Below are 16,648 nucleotides of genomic sequence, written 5' to 3' on the forward strand. Positions count from 1 at the left end.
ATGGGAAACACACACAGTGAGCAGTGACTAATACTATGGGAAACACACACAGTGAGCAGAGACTAATACTACGGGAAACACACACAGTGAGCAGAGACTAATGCTATGGGAAACACACACAGTAAGCAGAGACTAATGCTGTGGGAAACACACAGTGAGCAGAGACTAAGGCTATGGGAAACACACACAGTGAGCAGAGACTAATGCTATGGGGAACACACACAGTGAGCAGAGACTAATGCTATGGGAAACACACACAGTGAGCAGAGACTAATGCTATGGGAAACACACACAGTAAGCAGAGACTAATGCTGTGGGAAACACACAGTGAGCAGAGACTAATGCTGTGGGAAACACACAGTGAGCAGAGACTGATGCTATGGGAAACACACACAGTGAGCAGAGACTAATGCTATGGGAAACACACACAGTGACCAGAGACTAATGCTATGGGAAACACACACAGTGAGCAGAGACTGATGGTATGGGAAACACACAGTGAGCAGAGACTGATGCTATGGGAAACACACACAGTGAGCAGAGACTAATGCTATGGGAAACACACACAGTGAGCAGAGACTAATGCTATGGGAAACACACACAGTGAGCAGAGACTAATGCTATGGGAAACACACACAGTGAGCAGAGACTAATGCTATGGGAAACACACACAGTGACCAGAGACTAATGCTATGGGAAACACACACAGTGAGCAGAGACTGATGCTATGGGAAACACACACAGTGAGCAGAGACTAATGCTATGGGAAACACACACAGTGAGCAGAGACTGATGCTATGGGAAACACACACAGTGAGCAGAGACTAATGCTATGGGAAACACACACAGTGAGCAGAGACTGATGCTATGGGAAACACACACAGTGAGCAGAGACTGATGCTATGGGAAACACACACAGTGAGCAGAGACTAATGCTATGGGAAACACACAGTGAGCAGAGACTAATGCTATGGGAAACACACAGTGAGCAGAGACTAATGCTATGGGAAACACACACACAGTGAGCAGAGACTAATGCTATGGGAAACACACAGTGAGCAGAGACTAATGCTATGGGAAACACACACAGTGAGCAGAGACTATTGCTATGGGAAACACACACAGTGAGCAGAGACTAATGCTATGGGAAACACACACAGTGAGCAGAGACTAATGCTATGGGAAACACACACAGTGAGCAGAGACTAATGCTATGGGAAACACACAGTGAGCAGAGACTGATGCTATGGGAAACACACACAGTGAGCAGAGACTAATGCTATGGGAAACACACACAGTGAGCAGAGACTAATGCTATGGGAAACACACAGTGAGCAGAGACTGATGCTATGGGAAACACACACAGTGAGCAGAGAGTAATGCTATGGGAAACACACACAGTGAGCAGAGACTGATGCTATGGGAAACACACACAGTGAGCAGAGAGTAATGCTATGGGAAACACACACAGTGAGCAGAGACTGATGCTATGGGAAACACACACAGTGAGCAGAGAGTAATGCTATGGGAAACACACAGTGAGCAGAGACTGATGCTATGGGAAACACACACAGTGAGCAGATACTAATGCTATGGGAAACACACACAGTGAGCAGAGACTAATACTATGGGAAACACACACAGTGAGCAGAGACTAATACTATGGGAAACACACAGTGAGCAGAGAGTAATGCTATGGGAAACACACACAGTGAGCAGAGACTAATGCTATGGGAAACACACACAGTGAGCAGAGACTAATGCTATGGGAAACACACACAGTGAGCAGAGACTAATGCTATGGGAAACACACACAGTGAGCAGAGACTAATGCTATGGGAAACACACACAGTGAGCAGAGACTAATGCTATGGGAAACACACACAGTGAGCAGAGACTAATGCTATGGGAAACACACAGTGAGCAGAGACTGATGCTATGGGAAACACACACAGTGAGCAGAGACTAATGCTATGGGAAACACACACAGTGAGCAGAGACTAATACTATGGGAAACACACACAGTGAGCAGAGACTAATACTATGGGAAACACACACAGTGAGCAGTGACTAATACTATGGGAAACACACACAGTGAGCAGAGACTAATACTATGGGAAACACACACAGTGAGCAGAGACTAATGCTATGGGAAACACACACAGTGAGCAGAGACTAATGCTATGGGGAACACACACAGTGAGCAGAGACTAATGCTATGGGAAACACACACAGTGAGCAGAGACTAATGCTATGGGAAACACACACAGTAAGCAGAGACTAATGCTGTGGGAAACACACAGTGAGCAGAGACTAATGCTGTGGGAAACACACAGTGAGCAGAGACTGATGCTATGGGAAACACACACAGTGAGCAGAGACTAATGCTATGGGAAACACACACAGTGAGCAGAGACTAATGCTATGGGAAACACACAGTGAGCAGAGACTGATGCTATGGGAAACACACACAGTGAGCAGAGACTGATGCTATGGGAAACACACACAGTGAGCAGAGACTAATGCTATGGGAAACACACACAGTGAGCAGAGACTAATGCTATGGGAAACACACACAGTGAGCAGAGACTAATGCTATGGGAAACACACACAGTGACCAGAGACTAATGCTATGGGAAACACACACAGTGAGCAGAGACTGATGCTATGGGAAACACACACAGTGAGCAGTGACTAATACTATGGGAAACACACACAGTAAGCAGAGACTAATGCTATGGGAAACACACACAGTGAGCAGAGACTAATGCTATGGGAAACACACACAGTGAGCAGTGACTAATACTATGGGAAACACACACAGTAAGCAGAGACTAATGCTATGGGAAACACACACAGTGAGCAGAGACTAATGCTATGGGAAACACACACAGTGAGCAGAGACTAATGCTATGGGAAACACACACAGTGAGCAGAGACTAATGCTATGGGAAACACACACAGTGAGCAGAGACTAATGCTACGGGAAACACACACAGTGAGCAGTGACTAATACTATGGGAAACACACACAGTGAGCAGAGACTAATACTACGGGAAACACACACAGTGAGCAGAGACACACACAGTGAGCAGAGACTAATGCTATGGGAAACACACACAGTAAGCAGAGACTAATGCTGTGGGAAACACACAGTGAGCAGAGACTAAGGCTATGGGAAACACACACAGTGAGCAGAGACTAATGCTATGGGAAACACACAGTGAGCAGAGACTAATGCTATGGGAAACACACACAGTGACCAGAGACTAATGCTATGGGAAACACACACAGTGAGCAGAGACTAATGCTATGGGAAACACACACAGTGAGCAGAGACTAATGCTATGGGAAACACACACAGTGAGCAGAGACTAATGCTATGGGAAACACACACAGTGAGCAGAGACTAATGCTATGGGAAACACACACAGTGAGCAGAGACTAATGCTATGGGAAACACACACAGTGACCAGAGACTAATGCTATGGGAAACACACACAGTGAGCAGAGACTGATGCTATGGGAAACACACACAGTGAGCAGTGACTAATACTATGGGAAACACACACAGTAAGCAGAGACTAATACTATGGGAAACACACACAGTGAGCAGAGACTAATGCTATGGGAAACACACACAGTGAGCAGAGACTAATGCTATGGGAAACACACAGTGAGCAGAGACTGATGCTATGGGAAACACACACAGTGAGCAGAGACTAATGCTATGGGAAACACACACAGTGAGCAGAGACTAATGCTATGGGAAACACACACAGTGAGCAGAGACTAATGCTATGGGAAACACACACAGTGAGCAGAGACTAATGCTATGGGAAACACACACAGTGACCAGAGACTAATGCTATGGGAAACACACACAGTGAGCAGAGACTGATGCTATGGGAAACACACACAGTGAGCAGTGACTAATACTATGGGAAACACACACAGTAAGCAGAGACTAATGCTATGGGAAACACACACAGTGAGCAGAGACTAATGCTATGGGAAACACACACAGTGAGCAGTGACTAATACTATGGGAAACACACACAGTAAGCAGAGACTAATGCTATGGGAAACACACACAGTGAGCAGAGACTAATGCTATGGGAAACACACACAGTGAGCAGTGACTAATACTATGGGAAACACACACAGTGAGCAGAGACTAATACTACGGGAAACACACACAGTGAGCAGAGACACACACAGTGAGCAGAGACTAATGCTATGGGAAACACACACAGTAAGCAGAGACTAATGCTGTGGGAAACACACAGTGAGCAGAGACTAATGCTATGGGAAACACACACAGTGAGCAGAGACTAATGCTATGGGAAACACACAGTGAGCAGAGACTGATGCTATGGGAAACACACACAGTGAGCAGAGACTAATGCTATGGGAAACACACACAGTGAGCAGAGACTAATGCTATGGGAAACACACACAGTGAGCAGAGACTAATGCTATGGGAAACACACACAGTGACCAGAGACTAATGCTATGGGAAACACACACAGTGAGCAGAGACTGATGCTATGGGAAACACACACAGTGAGCAGTGACTAATACTATGGGAAACACACACAGTAAGCAGAGACTAATACTATGGGAAACACACACAGTGAGCAGAGACTAATGCTATGGGAAACACACACAGTGAGCAGAGACTGATGCTATGGGAAACACACAGTGAGCAGAGACTAATGCTATGGGAAACACACACAGTGAGCAGAGACTGATGCTATGGGAAATACAAACAGTGAGCAGAGACTAATGCTATGGGAAACACACAGTGAGCAGAGACTAATGCTATGGGAAACACACACAGTGAGCAGAGACTGATGCTATGGGAAACACACACAGTGAGCAGAGACTGATGCTATGGGAAACACACACAGTGAGCAGAGACTGATGCTATGGGAAACACACACAGTGAGCAGAGAGTAATGCTATGGGAAACACACACAGTGAGCAGAGACTGATGCTATGGGAAACACACACAGTGAGCAGAGACTAATGCTATGGGAAACACACACAGTGAGCAGAGACTAATGCTATGGGAAACACACACAGTGAGCAGAGACTAATGCTATGGGAAACACACACAGTGAGCAGAGACTAATGCTATGGGAAACACACACACAGTGAGCAGAGACTAATGCTATGGGAAACACACACAGTGAGCAGAGACTAATGCTATGGGAAACACACACAGTGAGCAGAGACTAATGCTATGGGAAACACACACAGTGAGCAGAGACTAATGCTATGGGAAACACACAGTGAGCAGAGACTGATGCTATGGGAAACACACACAGTGAGCAGAGACTGATGCTATGGGAAATACACACAGTGAGCAGAGACTAATGCAAAGGGAAACACACAGTAAGCAGAGACTAATGCTATGGGAAACACACAGTGAGCAGAGACTGATGCTATGGGAAACACACACAGTGAGCAGAGACTAATACTATGGGAAACACACACAGTGAGCAGAGACTAATGCTATGGGAAACACACACAGTGATCAGAGACTGATGCTATGGGAAACACACACAGTGAGCAGAGAGTAATGCTATGGGAAACACACACAGTGAGCAGAGAGTAATGCTATGGGAAACACACACAGTGAGCAGAGACTGATGCTATGGGAAACACACACAGTGAGCAGAGACTAATGCTATGGGAAACACACACAGTGATCAGAGACTGATGCTATGGGAAACACACACAGTGAGCAGAGAGTAATGCTATGGGAAACACACACAGTGAGCAGAGACTAATACTATGGGAAACACATACAGTGAGCAGAGACTAATGCTATGGGAAACACACACAGTGAGCAGAGACTAATGCTGTGGGAAACACACACAGTGAGCAGAGACTAATGCTATGGGAAACACACACAGTGAGCAGAGACTAATGCTGTGGGAAACACACACAGTGAGCAGACTAATGCTATGGGAAACACACACCGTGAGCAGAGACTAATACTATGGGAAATACATACAGTGAGCAGCGACTAATGCTATGGGAAACACACACAGTGAGCAGAGACTATACAGTGAGCAGAGACTAATACTATGGGAAACACATACAGTGAGCAGAGACTAATGCTATGGGAAACACACAGTGAGCAGAGACTAATGCTATGGGAAACACACACAGTGAGCAGAGACTGATGCTATGGGAAATACACACAGTGAGCAGAGACTGATGCTATGGGAAATACACACAGTGAGCAGAGACTAATGCTATAGGAAACACACACAGTGAGCAGAGACTAATGCTATGGGAAACACACACAGTGAGCAGAGACTAATGCTATGGGAAACACACACAGTGAGCAGAGACTAATGCTATGGGAAACACACACAGTGAGCAGAGACTAATGCAAAGGGAAACACACACAGTGAGCAGAGACTAATGTTTTGGGAAACACATACAATGAGCAGAGACTGATACTATGGGAAACACACAGTGAGCAGAGACTAATACTATGGGAAACACACACAGTGAGCAGAGACTAATGCTATGGGAAACACACACAGTGAGCAGAGACTAATGCTATGGGAAACACACACAGTGAGCAGAGACTAATGCTATGGGAAACACACACAGTGAGCAGAGACTAATGCTATGGGAAACACACACAGTGAGCAGAGACTGATGCTATGGGAAACACACACAGTGAGCAGAGACTAATACTATGGGAAACACACAGTGAGCAGAGACTAATGCTATGGGAAACACATACAGTGAGCAGAGACTAATGCTATGGGAAACACACACAATGAGCAGAGACTAATGCTATGGGAAACACACACACAGTGAGCAGAGACTAATGCTATGGGAAACACACACACAGTGAGCAGAGACTAATGCTATGGGAAACACACACAGTGAGCAGAGACTAATGCTATGGGAAACACACACAGTGAGCAGAGACTAATGCTATGGGAAACACACACAGTGAGCAGAGACTAATGCTATGGGAAACACACACAGTGAGCAGAGACTAATGCTATGGGAAACACACACAGTGAGCAGAGACTAATGCTATGGGAAACACACAGTGAGCAGAGACTAATGCTACGGGAAACACACAGTGAGCAGAGACTAATGCTACGGGAAACACACACAGTGAGCAGAGACTAATGCTACGGGAAACACACACAGTGAGCAGAGACTAATGCTATGGGAAACACACACAGTGAGCAGAGACTAATGCTATGGGAAACACACACAGTGAGCAGAGACTAATGCTATGGGAAACACACAGTGAGCAGAGACTAATGCTACGGGAAACACACAGTGAGCAGAGACTAATGCTACGGGAAACACACACAGTGAGCAGAGACTAATGCTACGGGAAACACACACAGTGAGCAGAGACTAATGCTATGGGAAACACACACAGTGAGCAGAGACTAATGCTACGGGAAACACACACAGTGAGCAGAGACTAATGCTATGGGAAACACACACAGTGAGCAGAGACTAATACTATGGGAAACACACACAGTGAGCAGAGACTAATGCTATGGGAAACACACACAGTGAGCAGAGACTAATGCTATGGGAAACACACAGTGAGCAGAGACTAATGCTATGGGAAACACACACAGTGAGCAGAGACTAATGCTATGGGAAACACTTACAGTGAGCAGAGACTAATGCTATGGGAAACACAGTGAGCAGATACTAATACTATGGGAAACACACACAGTGAGCAGAGACTTATACTATGGGAAACACACAGTGAGCAGAGACTAATGCTATGGGGAGCACACAGTGAGCAGATACTAATACTATGGGAAACACACACAGTGAGCAGATACTAATGCTATGGGAAACACACACAGTGAGCAGAGACTAATACTATGGGAAACACACACAGTGAGCAGAGACTAATGCTATGGGAAACACACACAGTGAGCAGAGACTAATACTATGGGAAACACACACAGTGAGCACAGACTAATGCTATGGGAAACACACACAGTGAGCAGAGACTAATGCTATGGGAAACACACACAGTGAGCAGAGACTAATGCTATGGGAAACACACACAGTGAGCAGAGACTAATACTATGGGAAACACACACAGTGAGCAGAGACTAATGCTATGGGAAACACACAGTGAGCAGAGACTAATGCTATGGGAAACACACACAGTGAGCAGAGACTGATGCTATGGGAAACACACACAGTGAGCAGAGACTGATGCTATGGGAAACACACACAGTGAGCAGAGACTGATGCTATGGGAAACACACACAGTGAGCAGAGAGTAATGCTATGGGAAACACACACAGTGAGCAGAGACTGATGCTATGGGAAACACACACAGTGAGCAGAGACTAATGCTATGGGAAACACACACAGTGAGCAGAGACTAATGCTATGGGAAACACACACAGTGAGCAGAGACTAATGCTATGGGAAACACACACAGTGAGCAGAGACTAATGCTATGGGAAACACACACACAGTGAGCAGAGACTAATGCTATGGGAAACACACACAGTGAGCAGAGACTAATGCTATGGGAAACACACACAGTGAGCAGAGACTAATGCTATGGGAAACACACACAGTGAGCAGAGACTAATGCTATGGGAAACACACAGTGAGCAGAGACTGATGCTATGGGAAACACACACAGTGAGCAGAGACTGATGCTATGGGAAATACACACAGTGAGCAGAGACTAATGCAAAGGGAAACACACAGTAAGCAGAGACTAATGCTATGGGAAACACACAGTGAGCAGAGACTGATGCTATGGGAAACACACACAGTGAGCAGAGACTAATACTATGGGAAACACACACAGTGAGCAGAGACTAATGCTATGGGAAACACACACAGTGATCAGAGACTGATGCTATGGGAAACACACACAGTGAGCAGAGAGTAATGCTATGGGAAACACACACAGTGAGCAGAGAGTAATGCTATGGGAAACACACACAGTGAGCAGAGACTGATGCTATGGGAAACACACACAGTGAGCAGAGACTAATGCTATGGGAAACACACACAGTGATCAGAGACTGATGCTATGGGAAACACACACAGTGAGCAGAGAGTAATGCTATGGGAAACACACACAGTGAGCAGAGACTAATACTATGGGAAACACATACAGTGAGCAGAGACTAATGCTATGGGAAACACACACAGTGAGCAGAGACTAATGCTGTGGGAAACACACACAGTGAGCAGAGACTAATGCTATGGGAAACACACACAGTGAGCAGAGACTAATGCTGTGGGAAACACACACAGTGAGCAGACTAATGCTATGGGAAACACACACCGTGAGCAGAGACTAATACTATGGGAAATACATACAGTGAGCAGCGACTAATGCTATGGGAAACACACACAGTGAGCAGAGACTATACAGTGAGCAGAGACTAATACTATGGGAAACACATACAGTGAGCAGAGACTAATGCTATGGGAAACACACAGTGAGCAGAGACTAATGCTATGGGAAACACACACAGTGAGCAGAGACTGATGCTATGGGAAATACACACAGTGAGCAGAGACTGATGCTATGGGAAATACACACAGTGAGCAGAGACTAATGCTATAGGAAACACACACAGTGAGCAGAGACTAATGCTATGGGAAACACACACAGTGAGCAGAGACTAATGCTATGGGAAACACACACAGTGAGCAGAGACTAATGCTATGGGAAACACACACAGTGAGCAGAGACTAATGCAAAGGGAAACACACACAGTGAGCAGAGACTAATGTTTTGGGAAACACATACAATGAGCAGAGACTGATACTATGGGAAACACACAGTGAGCAGAGACTAATACTATGGGAAACACACACAGTGAGCAGAGACTAATGCTATGGGAAACACACACAGTGAGCAGAGACTAATGCTATGGGAAACACACACAGTGAGCAGAGACTAATGCTATGGGAAACACACACAGTGAGCAGAGACTAATGCTATGGGAAACACACACAGTGAGCAGAGACTAATGCTATGGGAAACACACACAGTGAGCAGAGACTGATGCTATGGGAAACACACACAGTGAGCAGAGACTAATACTATGGGAAACACACAGTGAGCAGAGACTAATGCTATGGGAAACACATACAGTGAGCAGAGACTAATGCTATGGGAAACACACACAATGAGCAGAGACTAATGCTATGGGAAACACACACACAGTGAGCAGAGACTAATGCTATGGGAAACACACACACAGTGAGCAGAGACTAATGCTATGGGAAACACACACAGTGAGCAGAGACTAATGCTATGGGAAACACACACAGTGAGCAGAGACTAATGCTATGGGAAACACACACAGTGAGCAGAGACTAATGCTATGGGAAACACACACAGTGAGCAGAGACTAATGCTATGGGAAACACACACAGTGAGCAGAGACTAATGCTATGGGAAACACACAGTGAGCAGAGACTAATGCTACGGGAAACACACAGTGAGCAGAGACTAATGCTACGGGAAACACACACAGTGAGCAGAGACTAATGCTACGGGAAACACACACAGTGAGCAGAGACTAATGCTATGGGAAACACACACAGTGAGCAGAGACTAATGCTATGGGAAACACACACAGTGAGCAGAGACTAATGCTATGGGAAACACACAGTGAGCAGAGACTAATGCTACGGGAAACACACAGTGAGCAGAGACTAATGCTACGGGAAACACACACAGTGAGCAGAGACTAATGCTACGGGAAACACACACAGTGAGCAGAGACTAATGCTATGGGAAACACACACAGTGAGCAGAGACTAATGCTACGGGAAACACACACAGTGAGCAGAGACTAATGCTATGGGAAACACACACAGTGAGCAGAGACTAATACTATGGGAAACACACACAGTGAGCAGAGACTAATGCTATGGGAAACACACACAGTGAGCAGAGACTAATGCTATGGGAAACACACAGTGAGCAGAGACTAATGCTATGGGAAACACACACAGTGAGCAGAGACTAATGCTATGGGAAACACTTACAGTGAGCAGAGACTAATGCTATGGGAAACACAGTGAGCAGATACTAATACTATGGGAAACACACACAGTGAGCAGAGACTTATACTATGGGAAACACACAGTGAGCAGAGACTAATGCTATGGGGAGCACACAGTGAGCAGATACTAATACTATGGGAAACACACACAGTGAGCAGATACTAATGCTATGGGAAACACACACAGTGAGCAGAGACTAATACTATGGGAAACACACACAGTGAGCAGAGACTAATGCTATGGGAAACACACACAGTGAGCAGAGACTAATACTATGGGAAACACACACAGTGAGCACAGACTAATGCTATGGGAAACACACACAGTGAGCAGAGACTAATGCTATGGGAAACACACACAGTGAGCAGAGACTAATGCTATGGGAAACACACACAGTGAGCAGAGACTAATACTATGGGAAACACACACAGTGAGCAGAGACTAATGCTATGGGAAACACACACAGTGAGCAGAGACTAATGCTATGGGAAACACACAGTGAGCAGAGACTAATGCTATGGGAAACACACACAGTGAGCAGAGACTAATACTATGGGAAACACACAGTGAGCAGAGACTAATGCTATGGGAAACACACACAGTGAGCAGAGACTAATGCTATGGGAAACACACACAGTGAGCAGAGACTGATGCTATGGGAAACACACACAGTGAGCAGAGACTAATGCTATGGGAAACACACAGTGAGCAGATACTAATACTATGGGAAACACACACAGTGAGCAGAGACTAATGCTATGGGAAACATACAGATTCTGAACTACTTTTTTAAATAAATGTTAGAATACATGACAGTCACGATGTGTCAAAGTGTGTATCATGTATTACTGTGTGCATCATTGTGTCACAATATGTCACTGTGTGTATCATTGTGTCACTGTGTATGTCATTGCATGGGTCACTGTGTTTGCCACAATATGTATAAATTGTGTATCACTGTGTGTCTGTCATTACGTGTGTCAGTGTGTTTTACAGTGTGTTATTTCCCCCCCTCTCTCCCATCTGCCTCTCCTCATCTTTTTCTCCCCATCTCTCTCTCAGGTTCATGTGAATCCTGCTCAGTCAAAGCTGTCCCTGGAGGGTGACGACGCTCTCTCCTTTAGCCGTGCTCTGCAGCACGTGGAATATCTCAACTCGCTGCAGTTCCCAACACCGGGAGTGAGACCTCTCAAACTGCAGACCAGCATCAGGTGAGTGCACACAGGAAGGAGAGAGAAAGGGAGAGAGAGGGAGTGAGACCTCTCAAACTTCAGACCAGCATCAGGTGAGTGCACACAGGAAGGAGAGAGAGAGAGGGAGAGAGAGGGAGAGAGAGGGAGAGAGAGGGAGAGAGAGAGAGAGGGAGAGAGGGAGAGAGAGGGAGTGAGACCTCTCAAACTGCAGAACAGCATCAGGTGAGTGCACACAGCATCGAGACATACAGAGGAGAGAGAGAGCACAGAGATACGCAAGGGAGAGAGAGCAAGAGAGCACACAGCATCGAGACATACAGAGAGAGAGAGGCACAGCATCGAGACATACAGAGCACAAAGGGAGAGCACAGAGATACGCAAGGGAGAGAGAGAGAGAGCACACAGCATCGAGACATACAGAGCACAGAGGGAGAGCACAGAGATACGCAAGAGAGAGAGAGAGGGCACACAGCATCGAGACATACAGAGCACAGAGGGAGAGCACAGAGATACGCGAGAGAGAGAGCGAGAGAGCACAGCATCGAGACATACAGAGCACAGAGGGAGAGCACAGAGATCCGCAAGGGAGAGAGAGAGAGAGCACACAGCATCGGGACATACAGAGCACAGAGGGAGAGCACAGAGATCCGCAGGGGGGAGAGAGAAAGAGAGTACAGAGACTTGCAGGAGAGAGAGGGGGAGAGAGCACAAAGACCCGTAGGGGAGAGAGAGGGAGAGAGAGCACACAGACTATACAATTGTAGCGCACCTCTTTGAGATAAAATACACACCCAGTGATTTGTGACTAATATCAATTGTGAAAAAACGTTAATGAATATAATTAATGACAATAATATAGCTGCACATATATGTGCTAACTAAAATAGTGTACGTGACACAAATATACCAATACAAAAAAACATGTGCAAGTGACTAAAGTAAATACCAGTGATACTGCTGCTCAAACCCTCAATAGAAATGTCTCTTTGGGTCTTCTACTTTGTTTATAGGCTTCATCGGAGAGAAAGACAGCTGCCATCAGAGAGACACCTGGGGGGCGAGAGACTGGGAGGGGGGAGGATGTATCTGTGCACTCAAATCAAATAAGCTTTATTGGCATGATAAAATAACATTTCAGTATTGCCAAGGCATGTGTGTAGAATAACCTCTTATGGCGCTGAGGAAAAATGGATGGAACAAAGTCTTGTGCAGAAATTTCTTCTTGTATGGATACCTCAGAGAGGGAGACAAGAGATATACAAGAAACACCACAATAGTGTATTACCCTTTAGACAATATAAGACATGGTATTAAAGTATAAAGAGCATTTAATGGTTAAAACAATTGTATCTACAATTGGTGTAAAACATATATTGGGTTAATAAACAGTAGATGAACTTCTGTTGAATAAATGAAAATGGAGGCTTCCAAGCGCTTGTGCTAAATGAAGCCGTGCTGCTCCGCCAATGGTAAAACTGAAATCCTACTCACCGTCCTTGAGTAGGACATGTGCAGTGGTACGGGGTCTTTTGCCAGGGGTTGCCGCCTGCTGTGGGGTACCGGACGTCTGTTCGTTAGGTGCGGGGAGATTTCCTGATATGCTCGTGGTCTCAATACCAGCCGAGTGAATTGCAAGCGTCTCCTCCGCTGACGTCACCGCCTGGTTGGTACAGCTACGGTGTCCCTGGATGACCACAAACCTTCCTACGCGTTTCGAAACTCCTATTCACGGGTTTCTTCGTCAGGGAAGCACTCAAATCAAATAAGCTTTATTGGCATGACAAAATAACATTTCAGTATTGCCAAGGCATGAATAACGGGGTAAAGTATAATGATCACACAGTACAGGAATAACGGGGTAGGGGTATAATGATTACACAGTACATGAATTATAGGGGGTAGGGTACAATGATTACACAGTACATGAATTATAGGGGGTAGGGTACAATGATTACACAGTACATGTATAACGGGGTAGGGTATAATGATTACACAGTACATGAATAACAGGGGGTAGGGTATAATGATTACACAGTACATGAATAACAGGGGGTAGGGTATAATGATTACACATTACATGAATAACGGGGTAGAGTATAATATTTACACAGTACATGAATTACAGGGGGTAGGGCATAATGATTACACAGTACAGGAATAATAGGGGGCATAATGATTACACAGTACAGGAATAATAGGGGGTGGGGTACAATGATTACACAGTACAGGAATAATAGGGGGTATAATGATTACACAGTACAGGAATTATAGTGGGTATGGTACAATGATTACACATTACAGGAATAATAGTGGGTGGGGTACAATGATTACACAGTACAGGAATAATAGGGGGTGGGGTATAATGATTACACAGTACAGGAATAATAGGGGGTATGGTATAATGATTACACTACAGGAATTATAGTGGGTATGGTATAATGATTACACATTACAGGAATAATAGGGGGTAGGGTATAATGATTACACATTACAGGAATAATAGGGGGTATGGTATAATGGTTACACAGTACAGGAATTATAGGGGGTATGGTATAATGGTTACACAATACAGGAATTATAGGGGGTAGGGTATAATGGTTACACAGTACAGGAATAATAGGGGGTATGGTATAATGGTTACACAGTACATGGGTAACAGTTACACACAGGGATGTGGGGGTTAGTGGACGTCTCTCAGCCTGTAGCAGGTGCTGATATAGTATGCAGCCAGTTCTGCTGGGGTTTCATCTGCTCCCAGGAGGATCGCTATTTTTTGGTTCTTTTCTATATTATTAAAGTTCTGGATAAGAGCTGTGAGTTTCTCCCAGGTGGGCGCTCCTCACTTCAGAGTATTGTGTGCAACGCAGCAGGATGTGAGTTTCATCCGTAGGAGATCGCAGCAGATCCGTTTTTAAATCTCACCGCCTCCGCTCCGCAACACATATATACGCGTCTCGGCGTCCCACATGACCGCGGGTATCCCAGATGGGAAGGAGGTCCCGGATGGTCTGATCGTGGAGGAGAAAATCGCCGCTCAATCTCTGTCACAGACTCTACACGTTTCACCAGGAAGCCGCGTTTTTCTCCTCGGGCTGATACCGCGCTCCCCTTTGCTGAAGCCTATCCAGAGAGAGAGAGCGCAGAGAAATCCTCCCCCCTCCCAGTCTCTCTCCACCAGGTGTCTCATTGATGGCAGCTGGCTCTCTTCCCAGGTGTGTCTCTCCCTCTCCACTCCCCATCCAGATGTCTCAGTGATGGCGGCTGTCTCTCTCTCCCTAGGTGTCCCAGTAATAATGGCTATGTCTCTCTCCCCAGGTGTCTCAGTGATGGTGGCTGTGTGGCTGTCTGTCTCTGTCTCTCTGTCTCTCTGTCTCTCTCCAGGTATCCCAGTGATGAAGGTTGTCTGTCTCTCTCCCCAGTTATCTCAGTAATGACTGCTTTCTCTCTCCCCAGGTGTCTCAGTGATAATTGCTCTCTATCTCTCCCCCCAGGTGTGTCTCAGTGAAAAAAGCTGTCTCTCTCGCCAGGTTTCTCAGTGTTGACTGCTGTCTCTTTCCCCAGATGTCTCAGTGATAACGGCTGTCTCTCTCTCTCTCTCCCCAGGTGTCTCAGCGATGAGGGCTGTCTCTCTGTGCCGGATTTGGAAGGGTATCTCGTGGTCCTGCAGCCAGATGCTCCGCAAGTTCTACTCTCCGGGTCTCCTCGCACCGCACGGCCTGTCTCGGACTTTCAGGGACCCCAAGGGGTTCCAATATTCCCCGACCTGAGGATCAGCTGCTCAGTGACCCACTCCCTGACTCCCAACAAGCAGGAGAGAGCCCCAAGAGCCGGTAACAGGCGGTCTCAATTTGCCTCACGTCCTATCCGTCTTCTGCTTTCTTTTGTCTTGCATCTCTCTCTTTGCCTCTCACCCTCTGTCCCTCTAAGGTTATCTCCTTGTGTCTCTCTCTACATCGGGCATGCACAGGTGTAACGTTATATATATTGTGCACAGTGCAGGAGGACGTGTCTCCGTGTCCCCGCTGTCACACAGCTTAGGCCACGTTTACAGTGGTAGTGACGGCAAACATCTTGTCTGAGGCCGCCCATGGAGAGAGCGCCATTCTGGAGAAGACAAAAAAATTTGTTGTCTTGCCACACGACGGACGGGTCACGCGCACGGTTCAGCCAATGAGGGCCAACCACTCATGTGACGTCACAGCCACGGCTCCCCGTCGCACAAACCCAAAGAGCAGAAATCGCTCGAGCGACAGGCCCGCGCAGTGCTATGCGCCCAGTCGCGCACGCCCTCTATAAACGCGGCCGTACACTTTCTGTCTGCATGCAGCTTCTGACTTCAAAACGGTGCTCACTTATCCAGTATTTAGTGAGTGTCC

General features: G+C 46.2%; 1 protein-coding gene across 1 annotated transcript in view; it reads left to right on the plus strand.

Annotated features, from left to right (window-relative positions):
- CLSTN3 (calsyntenin 3) overlaps positions 1 to 16,648 on the plus strand; it is a 110,993-nt gene that overhangs the window by 56,077 nt on the left and 38,268 nt on the right. Inside the window, exons 9-10 of the mRNA XM_075613056.1 lie at positions 12,142 to 12,290; positions 15,876 to 16,102. Coding sequence (XP_075469171.1) covers positions 12,142 to 12,290; positions 15,876 to 16,102 — 376 coding nt within the window. The remainder of the gene's footprint in view (positions 1 to 12,141; positions 12,291 to 15,875; positions 16,103 to 16,648) is intronic.

This window comes from Ascaphus truei, chromosome 8, assembly GCF_040206685.1.
Source record: "Ascaphus truei isolate aAscTru1 chromosome 8, aAscTru1.hap1, whole genome shotgun sequence".
NCBI classification, from domain to species: domain Eukaryota; kingdom Metazoa; phylum Chordata; class Amphibia; order Anura; family Ascaphidae; genus Ascaphus; species Ascaphus truei.